Raw genomic sequence first — 16,570 nt, forward strand, 5'->3', positions numbered from 1 at the left:
GATGCTCTCTCTATCTGGGTGGCAGTACCTCTCGAGGGGTGTCTGGCTCTGCTAGCAACATGAACAGCGGGAGGATAATTTGGATTTGATTGGTTTCACATGTTTTTCATAAACAACAAAGCTCTCTCCCTTCGTTTTGCTCCGCTGTGTTTGGCTGAAAACATGGAATCCATTTGTCCCCTTCTCCCCTCTTTGGTATTTAGCATTACTGAGCAGCATGTCACGTGTTGAACAGACCACCAGCACGACGGGCATCTCAGTTATGGTGACAGACTGTAACACTAGTAAACTGGCATTTAGCAAAACACACTCCCCACAGACTCAGATATAAGCACACATGTTCTGCTCTCTCTAGTATGGATATTCACTTGTCAGGTTAAAGTTGCACCAACTCTGTAATACAAATGTTTGATAAAAGGTGTTTAAACCTGGAGTTGTTATATAGGGAAGTCTTCTTTCTTTGAGCTAATGTCTCTGATTAATGGCATCTAGTCAACTGCCTTCTCATTCACCTCATCCAAAGGTGCTCTGTTTGATTAAAGTCAACAGCTGTGTTCGAAACTGCCAGCCAACCGCCCTTGAGACGAATGGGAATGCTAAGGCATAGCTTTATCCAAATACATAATTTACAATGTCTGGCAGATTGGCATACCCCCATTTGACCCTGCTGGTATATTCAGGAACTGCACCATCCAACTGCAGAGACCATTTTACTTCATTCAAAATTAGTGTATTGAGATTAAATATTTCCAAGTGACATGCAGTATATATTGATAATATTTATTTTACCAGTGCACAATTTTTAAACTCTTTAAAAAGCTTGACAATGACTTATTTTGTAATAAAAAATAGCATTATTAAACTTTATAGGCTACATTCTTCTTATTAATATTTCTTATAAACCATTTAACATACAAAATAAAACTCTTTTGTTTGAATTGATGACAGTGAAGCAAAAAAATATAAACAGAAAAAAAAAATACAGAAAATAAATAAATAAAAATGAAACCGAAAGAGTATGCTTTACAGCATAAAACAGATGTGGAAAGACATTTTTCTCTGTCTGATGCCTTTGACGTCACTGCTCAAGATGGTCGCTAGTGAAGGATTTGGGACTATTTAGTGGCAATTTTTACGATTTGATTCGTACGGAATGTAGGGTTTGTTTTTTTTACTTTTTTATAGGCTAAGCATAAACGTCCACAACTAAACCAAAAACGTAATGAGATCGTACGAATTCATTCGAATTAGCCTCCAATTCGCCAAAACGTAAAACACACTCTAAAAAATGCTGGGTTGCTTCAACCCAAATTTAGGTCTAATATGGACAAACCCAGCCGTTGTGTTAAATTTTTATATTAAATTTTTAACCCAGCAGTTGGGTTTGTCCATATTTGACCCAAATTTGGGTTGAAACAACCCAGCATTTTTTATGTGCAGTTACGAATTGCCATGAGAATGTATTTTACGAATTTGAGTCATTTTTTTCATTTAAAGAGCTCTATAAAAATAACCCATCACTGGTACAACATAAATTGAACAATAAAAGCCTAATATAATTAAATACTTTCGATTTATATGTTGCTTGGGGGTGAGGTTCTGATGCCTTTGACGTCACTGCTCAATATGGTCGCTAGTGAAGGATTTGGGACTATTTTAGTGGCAATTTTTACAATTTGATTCGTACGGAATGTAGGGTTTTTTGTAGGCTAAGAATAAACATCCAGCCCCTAAAACTAAAACGTACAGATGAGATCGTACGAATTCATACGAATTAGCCCCCAATTCGCCATAACGTAAAATAGCTACGAATTGCCATGAGAATGTTTTACGAATTTGAGTCATTTTTTGCTTTAAAGAACTCTATAAAAAAAATAACCCATCACTGGTACAACATCAATTGAACAATAAAAGCCTAATATAATTAAATACTTTCGATTTATATGTTGCTTGGAGGAAAAAATATTAAATGGCCAATGGGGAAACATTTTTCCACAATGATGAGGTCAATTAAGGCATCAAGCAGGGTGTGCTAAGGGAGTGATGCTAACCAGACAATACCTGACACCCTGGCATTTATAGTTTCAGGTGACTGGCTCACATACACCTGGCAACAGAATTGAGCGACAATTTTATATTTAATTTTATATTAAATGTTATTATGTACATTATTTTTATTTTATGAACAGTTTAATCATTAATCATCAGTTACATTAAAGCATATAAGCCCACGAGTTAGCATAAGCTTTCAAATTGCATCCGGGACTTTGTAAAGTCTGGACCTGCAAACCATGTCATAATTTGATTAGCAAATAGGCTATACAAAGCGTGCAACCTATGAGTTAATGCTGCTCTGCTGCCTGCTCTGACCCACCTCAGCCCCTACAATCAAAGTGGGCTATATTTAAATAGCTGTGTAAATGCATTGATCCCACCTCTGAGCAGCATTAAATAGTCTGTGTAAAGACACCTGTTATTTCAGAAGCGTATAGGTTTCTGAAATGGTATTTAGGTGTCTCTGCAGTGTCAATTTGGCATTAGATATTGTAAGCTGTGTCATATGTCGATCTGAAGTTCAGACAGCAGTGGAGGCATATGCTGTTATGGTTGTGCGTTCACTTTCCTCCTCCTCATTAATCTGGACAAGTTAAGATGTTAGACGTGTTCTGTAATAAATAAAGCGGTGCTCTCCAATAATGAGCGTTGTCGGCCACCCGCGATTTACTGCGCAGTGAAATTAATGAAATTCACATTGCACTGCGGTTTCTATATAAAGGCACAATACAAATTCTGGTACACTGTTTAAAAATGTATTGGATATAAAGCACTTTTGATATTTGGGGAGAATTTTAACTGTTTCAACTCAGCTATTAAGTGAACCAATCGTAAAAAGATACATGCAGAGTGCATTATTTAAGGATAAGTTATAACTTTGAAAACAGTGGAGACAGTGTTTGCCTAAATGTCAACATTTCCAACAAGAAGAGGAAAAAATAATAGAATTCTTAATGTTGCCTAATTATTTGTTTATTCATTCATTCTTTTCCATCAGGCGCTCACTTAAAATTTATATTTCGATATTAAAATGTTGGGCATTGATACAGACAATTCAGCACGAAGGGCTACAAACGTCATGGCTCAGAAAGCGGAAAAAGTGTTTATTCAAAGACTTTGTGGCCGGTTAAAAGTTACCTAAAAAGTACAAACACATAAACTGGAACGGAAATTGTGTTCGTCAGACCAGACTATTTTCTTTCTTTAATAAAATTCAAGCTCATAATTTACCAAAGCAGTCGTTTACTATTGTAAAACAGATTAAGCACTTCATTTTGGTAGCAAATGTTAATTGGGACAACAGTCATGTCAATGGCAAAAAAGTCCCAATTAACCTGAATTTATCCTACAGAGTGATTATACTACTCAAGCGTCACGACGAAGTTGGTCTTTGATATCAACTTCATCGCGACGCTTGAGTAGTTTGAGGCATTGCCCATGGCCTTAATAGACCTCCTTGAGCAGTACCCGAATTGGCACTTCAATCCCATTTTACGAAGGAAGGTTGGCTGAGCAGATGCTGTTACACTCTGAGGCAGAGATGCATGGCAAATGTTAAAAGCACCATGCTACGCGGAAATTACCGGTTGCAACTCCTCAGTTATTCTTGTTTAGAAAGTTTATTTGTATATTTGCCTTCTGCCGTTTGTACACACTAAATAAAAGTATCTAAACAATACATCTAAGTTTGATTATCTTAAAAAACGTGGTTGTTGTGGAACTCATTTAGCTATTGTAAAATGCGGTTTTCATAACGTGCGTTTAAATGTCATTGTAATGAAACGTCATGATAAAAGATGTTTAGTTTAAAATAACATTTACAATTATTTACTAACTTTACAGTCATTTATTAAATATAAATGCCAATATAGGTACAGTCTACAATACACTAAACAAAAGTTGTTTTTCGAACCACAGAAAAAATATAAGGATTTACAGAACAAAACTGAAGAAACTCAAATTTCTATTTTTATATATAAAAGGTATGCTAAATGATACATCATAAGCATGTTTTTCTCTTTAATTCATCCACACAAGCTTTTCATCGTGCTATAAAAAAGAAAAATTTAATATTTCGTCCGAGCAGACGGGGAGGATTGTACTCAGTGTACTTCTATACCAACAGCACAAAGATTACACAAAATGAGAAAATTTAATAGGCTACACACACACACACACACACACACACACACACACACACACACACACACACACACACAGTCTGCTATGATTTTAGAGACTATGTTTTATGTATTTTTATTTCCCTCCTATGTTTGCCATTCTGAATGAAAATGATTAAAATGAAATGAGGGCATAGTAAGTATTTTAAACCACAATAAATCCATGCACCCAATTTAATATAACTTAAATAATTTAGATTTATCCTATATGTCCACTATTTCGAATTTTAGTAGGTTACATCACAGCTTGTAAATTTGGCATTAATTTACACTGTTTAGGGATTTTTTAAAAAAACATTTTTTAGCAGACAACTAAGATAATATATACAAATTATATAAGTTTGATACAAAGCATGCAGGCGGAATACAACAAGGTTTAACGAACTTGATCAAAAGACAGCAAACATAATAAATGAACATAATGAACTGTAAAAGGAGAAATCATTTCGACTTCTTTGTATCACATTGATCAAACATTAATTTAATGGCTCAAAAGTTGTGTTGATTTAGAATAAAATAAATATTTTGCAGGATACATTTTAAGTATAGGCTAACAGCATATGATGGGCTTTATTTTTTAAATCGAAGTTTTCTTCTTTTTTGTTTTAAGTCGATATCTTATCGACTCACAAAAATAGAAAATAAACAAATATATAGTTTCATATTTCCTAAAATGACAAACATGCCCGTGTAACTTCCAGTTAAAGGCTAGAGACAATATAACCTTTCACAGACAGCCTCGTTTACGCAAAAGGTTAAACTAGGTTAGCCTTCAGAGTCAATGTTTTGCAGCTGGACTATATGGGGATTACGTGATTAAAATTATTTGTCAAACTTGCACTTATTAAAACGAATGCACAAACGAAAATACACCACCTTCCCCATTGTTGGTGAAATGGGAACTTTGTCTTACTTCCTCACTCTTTCTGCCCCCATGTGGCCCTCACCGGACGCTCACGTGCCATGAAGTTCTCAGGAGCCCAAGAGGACACGAGAGAGCTCTTAACAATATAAGACAGCACACATTATCTGTGCGTAAAAGAATTTTTAAACATCGAAACTGCAGTAAAAAGTAGGCTATATTTTTTCAAATATGATAACTTGTATGAATTTATATATACAAAATTATGTAACAATTACTCAAATGGATAGGAAATGCAGAAAACCTATGAACTTTATTTGGAAAGTTCTTAATAAAATTCATTGATCAGGAGTAAGAGTCACACGAGGAGGTGGCAAAAAGCTCCTCGTATGCAGGTGGAGAAGAGCCGCTCTCTGCTGTACTTGCTTTCCCCTCTTCCTCTTCCTCTGAGACGCTGTGATTCCTGCAACCAAACCAGCAAATGTCAAATAATCCACTTTTGCCAGCCCTTGGTATTTTGTGCAAAGAATAACGTAAAGGTGCCTTTTTTTTTTTACTTGGTCTACGTTATTTTAGCCTATATGAGTTACATACCATTTTAGAGCACACCGGTTAGTGTTGTAACACGTTTCGTTTACGTCTGTAATTCAATTTCACGTCTAAATTAAAGTCAAGTACACTCAGGAAAAAAAAAAAAAAAAAAAAAAAAAAGTACAAAAGCGGCCATTGGGGGAGTAGCCTACACTTTCAAAAGTTACCGCATAAGTAGGCTACTTTACTAATATGCTTATTTTTTAGCAGATAATTAAGAGAATTAGTACTTTAGCATATTAGTACTTTAAAGGTACATGTTTGTACCAAAAGTGTACATATTAGTACCTATATGGTACATATTAGTAGGCTAACTTTTGAGAGGGTACCGCCCCAATGACAGCTTTTATATGCTACCTTTTTTCTGAGAGTGACAAAAATGATTGTGCAACACTGCCGGTGTTGTGCCGAATTCTGACAAAGTTACTGCGCTTCCTGTTCTCCCCTGAGCTTTTAAATTTAATTCCAAATTTTGGCTTGAACAATACTGTGTTACATTTGAATTATTACAACCGAATGATATATTAAAATTTTAAGACACCGATTAGCTTGTACCATGCACATAAGATTAATGTAAAGAGTTCACACATACAAATTTCTTAAAATGTAGATATTACATCCCAAAACTGATGTGCATTATTAGTTACAGTGATTAAGTGATTTAAAATGTGCTTTAATAAACCCATCACTTTAGATAAAATTAGTAATTAAAAAAAAAAATTATATTAAAGCTGTTTCTAGGCTCCAGGCTCCTGATCATGTTATACTGGCATCTAAATTAATCTAATCTCATCATCATCATCATACCTGTTTTCCCTTTGCTCTGCTGTGTTGTCGTATTCACCAGAAACAAAACTGGGGTTTTCCATGGGGTACACGCTGTAATACTGTGGCGGCGTGCTCACTGTGACTGCTAAAGGCTGGTGACTGGAATGCAAACCATTAACAGGGCCCAGACTTTGGTCCGGTACTACGGAGGTGTACGGTGGTGGAATGTACTGGACCACCGTGGCCCTGTGGAAGGTAATTGGCTGATTGAGTCTAGTGAAGACAAACGATGGTCCTGAAAGGGGCGGCAGAGGGTCCATTTCAGGTGTTCTCTCCCCATCAATCTGTTTGCAGCCCAGGCAGGAGAGCATTCGGAACTTGCAGATGCTTATGAGCACAAACGTACCTCCTACTGACAGCAGAATGGGCCCCAGAAGCTGTGTCCACTCATAGCTGTGGCTGACATTGTAATTTGTCCATCCCATAGCTGTGAATGTCATGCCAACCAGGCCCAAGAAGACTCCAGAGAACAGTAGTGTGGCACCAGCTTTGTCTCCATCTGACACCTGCCTGTCTGAAGAGGTCGGTGCCTGGCTTGGCATCAAAGAGGCAACGTTCACAGGGGCATCGCTGGGACTCTGGTTGCTGTTTGAGATGGTATTACAAACACCAGCAGGAACTGCATCACTTGGTCCAGCAAGAGGGTTTGTCCCTTGATTCCTACTCTCTGTTACATTCTTCCAAAGACCTAGAATACTGTAATGTCTCATCTGGCCAGAACTGCACTGATTTTGTATGGTGGCTGCAGGATTTAGACACTTGTCTGCGGAAGATTCACTCATCTGTGCCTGGAGGATCTTTTAAGAACATTGTTTAGCTATTTTGGACACTGGCTCAGAAGCTTAGTTAACAGGTAACAGATCATTACTGCTATGCTGGAATCTTGACCACTCAGTCATCATATTGGTGTGTGAGCACTGAAATGTGAAATCTCTGTGTTGCATGACAGGCCACATGAAGGAAATTGGCCAGTCCAAAGACTAAATCTAAAATGGCTTTTTACCAAATCTTGAAACTGTATTACTAAAGATTTCCCAAACAACTGTTCTTTTCTATAGAATAAATAGATCAGTCAAACTTGGAAGAAAAAAAAACCATGAAGACATATTTCAAAATATTTCTTTTTTTGTTCCACAGAAGAAAGAAAGTAAATGATCACAGAATGTTCACTTTTGGGTGAAATATTCTATTAATGTATCACCAAAATCAAAAGAGCAAAGTCTATGGCCAGAGGAAAAGACACTTTTTTTTATCATATAAATGTTAAAATATAAAAGTTTCATAATTTTTGCACACAACTTAAAAAAAGCCTTTTCAAACACAGGGGAATCACGCAGCAACACTGCAATAGGAGCTTCCTTAAATGGGCCAGAACAGAGAGAGAGAGAGAGAGAGAGAGAGAGAGAGAGAGATAAAAAAGCTTTGTTTTATACAATATCAAAAGACTTCTGCATCACTTTAACTATTTCAAGGCCCTCTCCGGAGTCCTAATGGATTTGTTTAGCAAAACAATGTTTCACTCAGAGCACTGCAGGACCTAGCAAATTTCAACTATAAAATCCAGTTCACTAAAAACACAAACTGTCACTTAACTTTGATGACACATTTACCGCACACTAAACATTTTACTGTGATACTTGGGTAATGTTTTAATTATTGGGAAATTGCATAAGAATTATATGCATAGAAAATAAATTATTATTTCTCACTACTGAACTCATATATGCATGTTTTACTGCAGGCTTTATAATGTTTTTTACAGTCCTTTGTTTACCTGTTGTTGTGGAGTGGAATATGAATTAAATTTGCAGGTGAATATGGCCCAGATTTTTTTTCTAACTGGGAAAGGATGCTCAAGACACCAGTATGGTTTGAATTACAGGAGATGATGGTGAAAGAAAATGTGATATTGCACATACTGCAACTCACTGAACACAACTAGAGACACACGACAATTCAGCTAGAGTTTGAAATTCAATCATTTACACCTCAATCATGTTTTTTAACAATAAGATTTGTGAGTATTGTGCTAAATTCCTCTAACTCTTCAAGAAGATCAAGCAGTATGTCAGAACCGTCCCATGCTGAAGACTTTGTTTTAATTCTTTTCCCAAAGCTCGAATAGACACCTGAGAGACATTTAGGAAGAGAATAGATTCCAGCACAAGAATGTTTAAAATCAGCCCAGATTTTGGGCCTGACACACTCTTTCAATTAAGCCGAGTCCAAATATTTATGAGGAGAACATTTCCTCTTTCTCTCGGTCTCTCTCTTTGTGATCAGTGTGTGTAGTACTTGTGTGAATAACAAATGTGTGTGCTTGTGTGTGTGTGTGTAGGATAGGTCTGCTTAAATGATATCTGGGCATTCGCAAAGCTCAAATACTGTCAGTGTGAATGTTTTGGACAACCTCCCGGTAAGTCTTTGTTTGAGTCGTCCCCTTTTGATTTGCACTAGCTGCTAGTTATTTGCATTGGATGCAGTGACAAAACAAAAGTAGAGAATTTCTTCATATGACCCTACACTGGATTTATTATTAGTAGAGACTACATTGTCCCAGTATTGTACAAACATTAACAAACCCCGGTAACTGATTGCTCAGAATGATTCAGCTCTAAATGATTAGCCACCAAATTAAATCTTTTAATATTTGGAATTGTGGCTGATTTTACATTCCTCTCATCCTAGTTTACCTCATCTCCCCTCTTCCTTCCAGTGGTTCCTATGCAGTACAATATCCTGATCGCACGCTAGGTTGCATGAGCATCCACGTCCTCCAATAGGAAAAGTGCGTCTGTAATCATAAGAGGGGCCTTAATAGGTTTCCATTGCACTCCCTCTCTCTCTCTGACCACCCCCTTCATCTCAGTGAGGCAGCATGTTTCTTCATGCCATAGTCACGTACCAACCATCTGTTTTCACCAGCATTATTTTGTTCTACTTCATTCATTAATTTGTTAATTCAAAAATTATAACTTTATGTGAATCTGGTCAGTGGCAAAAACCTTTTTTTTTCTTTTTCTTTTTTTTTTCTTTTTTACGATCAGTAAGATGTTTTCATGTTTTTGAAAGAAGTCTATTATGTTCACCAAGGTTGGATTTATTTGATCAAAGATATAGTGAAAACAGCAATATTGTGAAATATTACTACATTTTAAAACAACTTTTTACAACTTACAAAACAACATTATAAAATGATTAAAGAAGTTGTTTTAAAATGTAATTTATTCCTGTGATGCAAAGCTGAATTTTCAGCATCATTACTCCAGTCTTCAGTGTCACATGATCCTTTAGAAATCATTTTAATATGATGATTTGGTGCTCAAGAAACATTTCTTATTATTATCAATGTTGTTTTCATTCAGTTGTGCTGCTTAATATTTTTGTGAAAACTGTGATTTTTTTTCAGGATTTGTTGATTAAACATTCCTGTCACTTTTGATCAATTAAATCCATCTCTCATATGAATAAAACTATTATAATTGTAATTATAATTAGATGCCAAATTATAATTGAAAGGATTATTATTGCCACTTTCATAGACAGCAGTGTGTATTTAACTTTTTTTTAAATCTTTCTTAATTTAAATTTCTATTTAAATGTCTGAAACCTAAAAATAAACATCATTTGGTTGAAAACACTGAATATTTGTCATATAGCATTTAAAAAGAGCTAAAAAGCACTGTTTCTGGTTCAATTTCTGCACCAGCCAAACAGAAAAATTACATTTGAATTAAGCAGTTGATCATGTGACGCGCTGAACATTCTAATCACACCCATGTGATCGTACATCAGTGTTGCCAAGTCTGCGTTTTTTCAGCGGAATTGGGCTACTTTTACATTGTTGCCGCGGGTTGTTTTTCATGTCCGCGTGTTGAAGCGACCCCAAATAACATGATATTTAGCCCCTGGAATGCGTATTTTACCAGGGGAACCCTGCTAAATATGCATATTTTACTGTGGGACCCCCCATGAAATGCAATTGGGCTAGTTTTGAGTAGCAATTGGGCGGGTTTTGTTGTGAAAACCTGGCAACCCTCTGTCGTACATGTCAATAGGTTAAAATCAATCGTGTTTCGGGGGTGGAGGGGGAACAAATTGAAACTAAGGGGGCACAAAACAGATCTGAGGGGGCAATGCCTCCTTTTGCCCCCTCATGGTGCTGGGCCTGACATTAAATATTTAAATATAAATTACCTATTTAATCTGACAGATCAGACTAAGACAAAAAAGTTAATTACACTGTACAAAACAATCAGCCTAGCAAGATGAACACTGCAACAAGATTACATAATAACATTGACACTGAAATACTCCAAAGTGATTTTCTCTAGTTGAGAACTAAGACACAAAATGGTGCCAGTTGCGTTTGTGTGAAACAAGAGAGCGAGTCCATGGAGTAATAGGCGAGACGTGAACGTGGTGGAAGTTTCAGTTACAGTCTGATATACAGAGTTGCAATGGATGACAGTGAATATTAGAAAATATCACTGAATGCTGCAATTGTTCACTTGGAATCAACTATTCCATAGTGCCATGCTATGTAATTAGATATGATTATCTGCAATTCAGGACACAAAGCCTTAATATTTTTAGTGTGATCTGGTGCAAGCAATATTACCTCATCTTTGGCTGGCAGATAGTATAGCAGACACTGTGGGGGCTGCTCCATGTGAGTTAAAATGTCGCCATCTTCCATCATGGTCCCCGACCTTGTGACAAATTGCCCATGACGTGGCTCTGCTCGCCAGGCACGAAAGCCCATTCTCTCTCGCATCTCGCATTCCCTCCAACCTGCCTTTCTCCTGTCCGCCCATTGTTCCATCCTTCCACTGCTCTGAGCTCTCATGTACCGTTTCTCTTTTGCTCAGTATGGAGGAATAGTTTTTACGTGCCCATTCACCAATCTGATTTCGAATCAACGTGTCTAGAGGCATAGACAGGATAGGAAGGGGAGAAAGACACAAGGAGAGAAACAAATTCTGCTGCTGAGTAACTGAAGGGAACCAATCACAATGATCACAGTAATAATCTAGGCAGTAGATGGATAATTGAATCTGACAGCCTGTAAACAAAAGGAGAAAAAATTAGTGCCCAAACATGCACAGGTCAAACAAACATTAACTCTCAGCATTATGGTTGCTTTGTGACATGATTTTAGCTATTTTATGAGCCTTTCAAATAGTGAGAGAGCCACTACAAATGTCCTCACTTGTCTGTTGTCTATACATTTCACTATATTTATGAGTGAACATTTAGCCATAATACATAAGAAATATAACTGCATCAGTCTCAAACAAACTGTGAATATATATTAAAGAACACTTGTACTGTCAAATCCAGTGATTATTTCATCATCAAAAGCACTCATTGTATCAACCTGGTACTTCCTGGAAGGAAACCATAATCTATCATAATAAATCTTACAGGATTGAGAAAATGCTTTTTCAAATGGTTAGTGAACAGTTTAGTGTCTGAGGCTAGCTAAACCTATACTCTCTCTCTCTCTCAGACTCTCTCTCTCTCACACACACACACCCCCCTTACTTATCACATTAAATCTAAATGGGGTCATTCCATAGAGACTGACCCTAACCCACACCATAACCCTAACAGAAAACTTTCTGCATTTTTACAACATTAAAAATTGTAAGCTATTTACTTCATTTTTATACTGTTTTCAAAAAATTTGCCTTTTTGAATTTGAAGATCAAGGTAAATTGTACTTAATTTGTCTTCCGGGAAACATGCAAGTATCTTCTGTTGCTTCTGAAGGGCAGTACTAAATGAAAAAAAAAGATATTTCAACAAAATAAGAAAAATTTGGACATCTTCATCCTGTTCAAAAGTTTTCACTCCCCAAATCTTAATGCATCGTGTTTTCTTCTGGAGCTTCAGTGAATGTTTGAACCTTTAGTTGTGTTTGAGTCCCTCAACTGTCCTCAGTGTGAAAAGATGGATCTCAAAATCATACAGTCACTGCTGGAAAGGGTTAAAATATGCAAAAATACTTGAAAACTGAAGAATCTGTAGGACCTGGAGGATTTTTCTGAAGAATATTGGGCAGTTTAACTGCTCAGAACAAACAAGAGACTCATGAACAATCATCACAAAACAAAAACAAAAAACAGTCGTAAATCATCCTGGTAACCACACACAGTATTAAGAACCAATGGTTTCCAAACTTTTGAACGGGGTTATTTTAATAAATTCAGCTATTTATTTGTCTTGTGGACTATATGTAAACATCTTGTATGTAAAATATCTTACTCAGGACAGTGCTAAATAAAAAATAACATGCATTTTGATCATAGGCTGGCATTATGCAAATAGGTTAACAAGAAGTGAGACTAGAACTGCTGGGCACATATTTGTCCCCAAAACATAGTTACTCACATACATATACTCAGCTATTTAACTGGGAATAAATCATAGACCTCTAGTGAGCGACAAGGAATCTATATGTTGCAGAGAAGCCTGAAGTAATTTCACATACTGAAAGTCTACTGTGATTGCAGCTTTAGCTTACTTTTGGGGACAATATTGCTATAGCTAAGTAAACACACGTAAACCTCCACAAAATCAACCGAGTTCTTCCCATGTCCAGATTCATCTCCACAACTTGAGGACCCAATTAGCCATTGCAGCACCTGCGAGGCTCCATGGCTTCAATAATCACCTTAATGAGTCAAAAGAGCCTAGAATTAGTAGTGAAAGCATTACGAGATGCAGAGATGTCACTGGACAGATGACATGGTACTAAAACAAGGTTTCTATTAAAACATCTTTCATCATATGGATTCTAGAGGGTGAAATATGAGCGTCTGGAGAATTTGAAGGATTTCAGATGGTATGAAGCAAGCTCCTCGTGTACTGTTGTTTTGGGAGACCTACCAAAGGCTGAAGAGAGGGAGGAGCCGGCAGATGTGGACGGAGATCAAGAATGATATTAGGTGTGGTTAGGAGAGGAGGAAGAGAGAAAAGAGATGATACAGGAGGATAGATGTTCTCAGAATGGAGAAGAAAATAAACAGAATACAGTCAGTAGATGGGTGCGGGTGGAAACGTGGAAAGATGGAGAGAGAAAAAGAAGCCAAAGGATTAAAGAGGAGTAAATGAGGGGAACGGTGTGAGATGGAGGAGAAAAGCAAACACATTTTTAAGTTATGAAGGTCCAGCTAGTGTGTTTGCTCAGATGGTTTTGCTCATACTGAAGAGGGGGGCGTTGGATCAAAAGGCCATGTCATTCTGTAATGGAGCATAAACGTAAGTGATGCTGCTCCTGCTCTCTCCTTCTTTAATAACTCAACTCTATTACCCCACAGAGTCTCTGCAAAAACACAGCCTGTGACAACATCCAAAGAACATTTGAAATCAGTTAGCTAAAGAGACGAAAGACCCTCTCCTCTTTAACCTTCTATATAGAGCATAATATCTTTAATCTGGATCACTTTGAGACTCATTGATTGGTGTTGATCTAGAATGGCGGGAGCCTATTCTGCATCACGGTAGTCTCTGACAAATACAGTAGCCATCAGATCAGGTGAAGTAGACTACCGGTAATGCCTACTGGATGTATGTATGTATGTATGTATGTGTGTATATATATAAAAACAAGAAATTGGTATCTAACAACTTACATTTTAGATGATTGCCAGTTCCGTCGTAACTTTTTTCTCGCCACTGAAAAAAGTCCGAAAGCCATCGCTGAATTAACCATCACGAGTCTCCTAGAGACGGCGTTCCCGATTTAAAGGGTTAATTCACCCAAAAATGAAAATTCTGTCATTTATTACTCACGCTCATGCCGTTCCAGACCCGTAAGACATTCGGTTAATCTTCGGAACGCAAATTGAGATATTTTTGTTTAAATCCGATGGCTCCGTGAGGCCTAACGTTACATAGGGAGCAATGACATTTCCTCTCTCAAGATCCATTAATGTACTAAAAACATATTTAAATCAGTTCATGTGACTACAGTGGTTCAATATTAATATTATAAAGCGACGAGAATATTTTTGGTGCGCCAAAAAAAACAAAATAAAGAATTATTTAGTGATGGCCGATTTCAAAACACTGCTTCAGGAAGCTTCGGAGCACAGTGAATCAGCGTGTCGAATCCGCAGTTCGGAGCGCCAAAGTCACGTGATTTCAGCAGTCTGGCGGTTTGACACGCGATCCGAATCATGATTCAACACGCTGATTCATTACGCTCCGAATCTTCCTGAAGCAGTGTTTTGAAATCGGCCATCACTAAATAAGTCGTTATTTTGTTTTGTTTTTTGGCGCACCAAAAATATAATATTTATAATATTAATATTGAACCACTGTACTCACATTTAAATATGTTTTTAATACATTAATGGATCTTGACAGAGGAAATGTCATTGCTGGCTATGTAGGCCTCACTGAGCCATCGGATTTCAACAAAAATATCTTAATTTGTGTTCCGAAGATCAACAAAGGTCTTACGGGTGTAAAACGGCACGAGGGTAAGTAATTAATGACAGAATTTTCAATTTTGGGTGAACTAACCCTTTAAGGTAATTTCACACCAAGGTCGATAACTCTAACGTTTTAATAATCGTTATAATACTAAAGAATAGGGTCGACACCGCAGCTATAACAATAACAACACAGAGGAAATATACCGTTGGAAACACTTTCAAAATGTCTCCCCCGCCCGATTAATGATGAAACATTTACAGCCAATCAGAATCCACCTCACTTCAAGAATTTAAAGCGACAGACGACATGACCGCTGCGCGAGTTTATGATAAACAGAACATTATTTTGTCAGTAGACGTGAAGGTTAATATAATTATTATAGCTATTTTTATAGTTGTCTTTCTTGTTGTCAATGGGCCTTTAATCGGCTTTTGAACTAATCGCTCCATAGAATGCCTTGACTTACTCATTTATTTTGCTTTCAGACTCTCATGAATACTTGAGTTGTGTTCCATATTACATACTATACTATCTACCTTATTTTGCAACACGGAAGCAAGCTATTTTTTTCGAATGTGCGAGACGATCCATTAGCCGATTTAGGTAAATAACTACAAAAATAACGAAGTGTAGCCTAGTTAAAGGTAAACCTAATTGCGCTACAAACCTGTGTGTTTATGAATATGATAATAAATTAAAACAATATGATAAGAAATACAGTTTGCAATATCAAGCTAACAGGTTGTTTTCGTAAAGCTAAAATAACCCGGAAGTTTCGCACATTTAATTTACAATGTCCGTGTTCTTATGTTAAAAATAAGGTGGATACACTATTGCTGAATTTGGAACCGCATTCTAGCATACTAACCTTCCTATTTCTCGAATTCAGTATTGGTTTGTTCCTGAATGATTCAGTGTTTTGAACAAATAGGTTGATTGAATGATTCAACCCAAAAAAGACACTGACAGTCATTGTTGCCAACTACTGGTGTAAAGATGAAGCCTGCAGAAACAGTCACTGAAAAAACATCTGTTTGGTACGCACAAATACAGATAAATGGAGTGGCACGTTCACTGAAAAAAAAAATAGGCGGACTGAAAATAACTGTTGTATGCAGGTGTCTAAACAGCATTCAATTCAGATCAAGTAGTGTAATCAGGATTAAGCAGGTCTGATGTAGATGAAACTGTGAAGCGTGCGGAGGACTTTTTCGAAAGGGTTCATGAAGGGGTCTCCAACCCTGACACATACGTAAACACATAAAAGACACACATGAGGTGCGTAAGAAAGCCGAATGGCTAGCACATGTGGGTACGTTTTATTTCACTTTGCAAGGAGCACTGGAAGTGCAGCAGATGTGTTCAGAAGCATGACTGTGTAAACATCAGAATGTTGAATTGCTTTATCGTTAAATCTATCCATACTAGAAACCAACCATCAAGTGCATGAAAAATGCACAAATACATGGAAACAAGTCCAAAATTATAAGCAACAGTCTACAAATCAGTAGGCTACTATAATCTGTGTCTGTAGCACTCAGTTATCAGTACAGATACATGCTCTGGGTTGACAAACTGAAAATGTATTTAGTACTAAAAGTAGGTA

At 36.9% G+C, this 16,570-nt stretch overlaps 1 protein-coding gene across 1 annotated transcript; it reads right to left on the reverse strand.

The window, feature by feature from the left end:
* Positions 1–4,005: 4,005 nt before the first annotated feature.
* Positions 4,006–8,106, reverse strand: tmem174 (transmembrane protein 174). The gene is made up of 2 exons (XM_051895761.1): positions 6,496–8,106; positions 4,006–5,560 (listed from the first exon to the last, which is right to left on the reverse strand). The coding sequence occupies exons 1-2, from the start codon at positions 7,296–7,298 to the stop codon at positions 5,443–5,445; spliced, it is 921 nt and encodes a 306-aa protein (XP_051751721.1). The 5' UTR covers positions 7,299–8,106; the 3' UTR covers positions 4,006–5,442.
* Positions 8,107–16,570: the final 8,464 nt, after the last annotated feature.

The sequence above is a fragment of the Ctenopharyngodon idella genome, chromosome 5, assembly GCF_019924925.1.
Source record: "Ctenopharyngodon idella isolate HZGC_01 chromosome 5, HZGC01, whole genome shotgun sequence".
NCBI classification, from domain to species: Eukaryota; Metazoa; Chordata; class Actinopteri; order Cypriniformes; family Xenocyprididae; genus Ctenopharyngodon; species Ctenopharyngodon idella.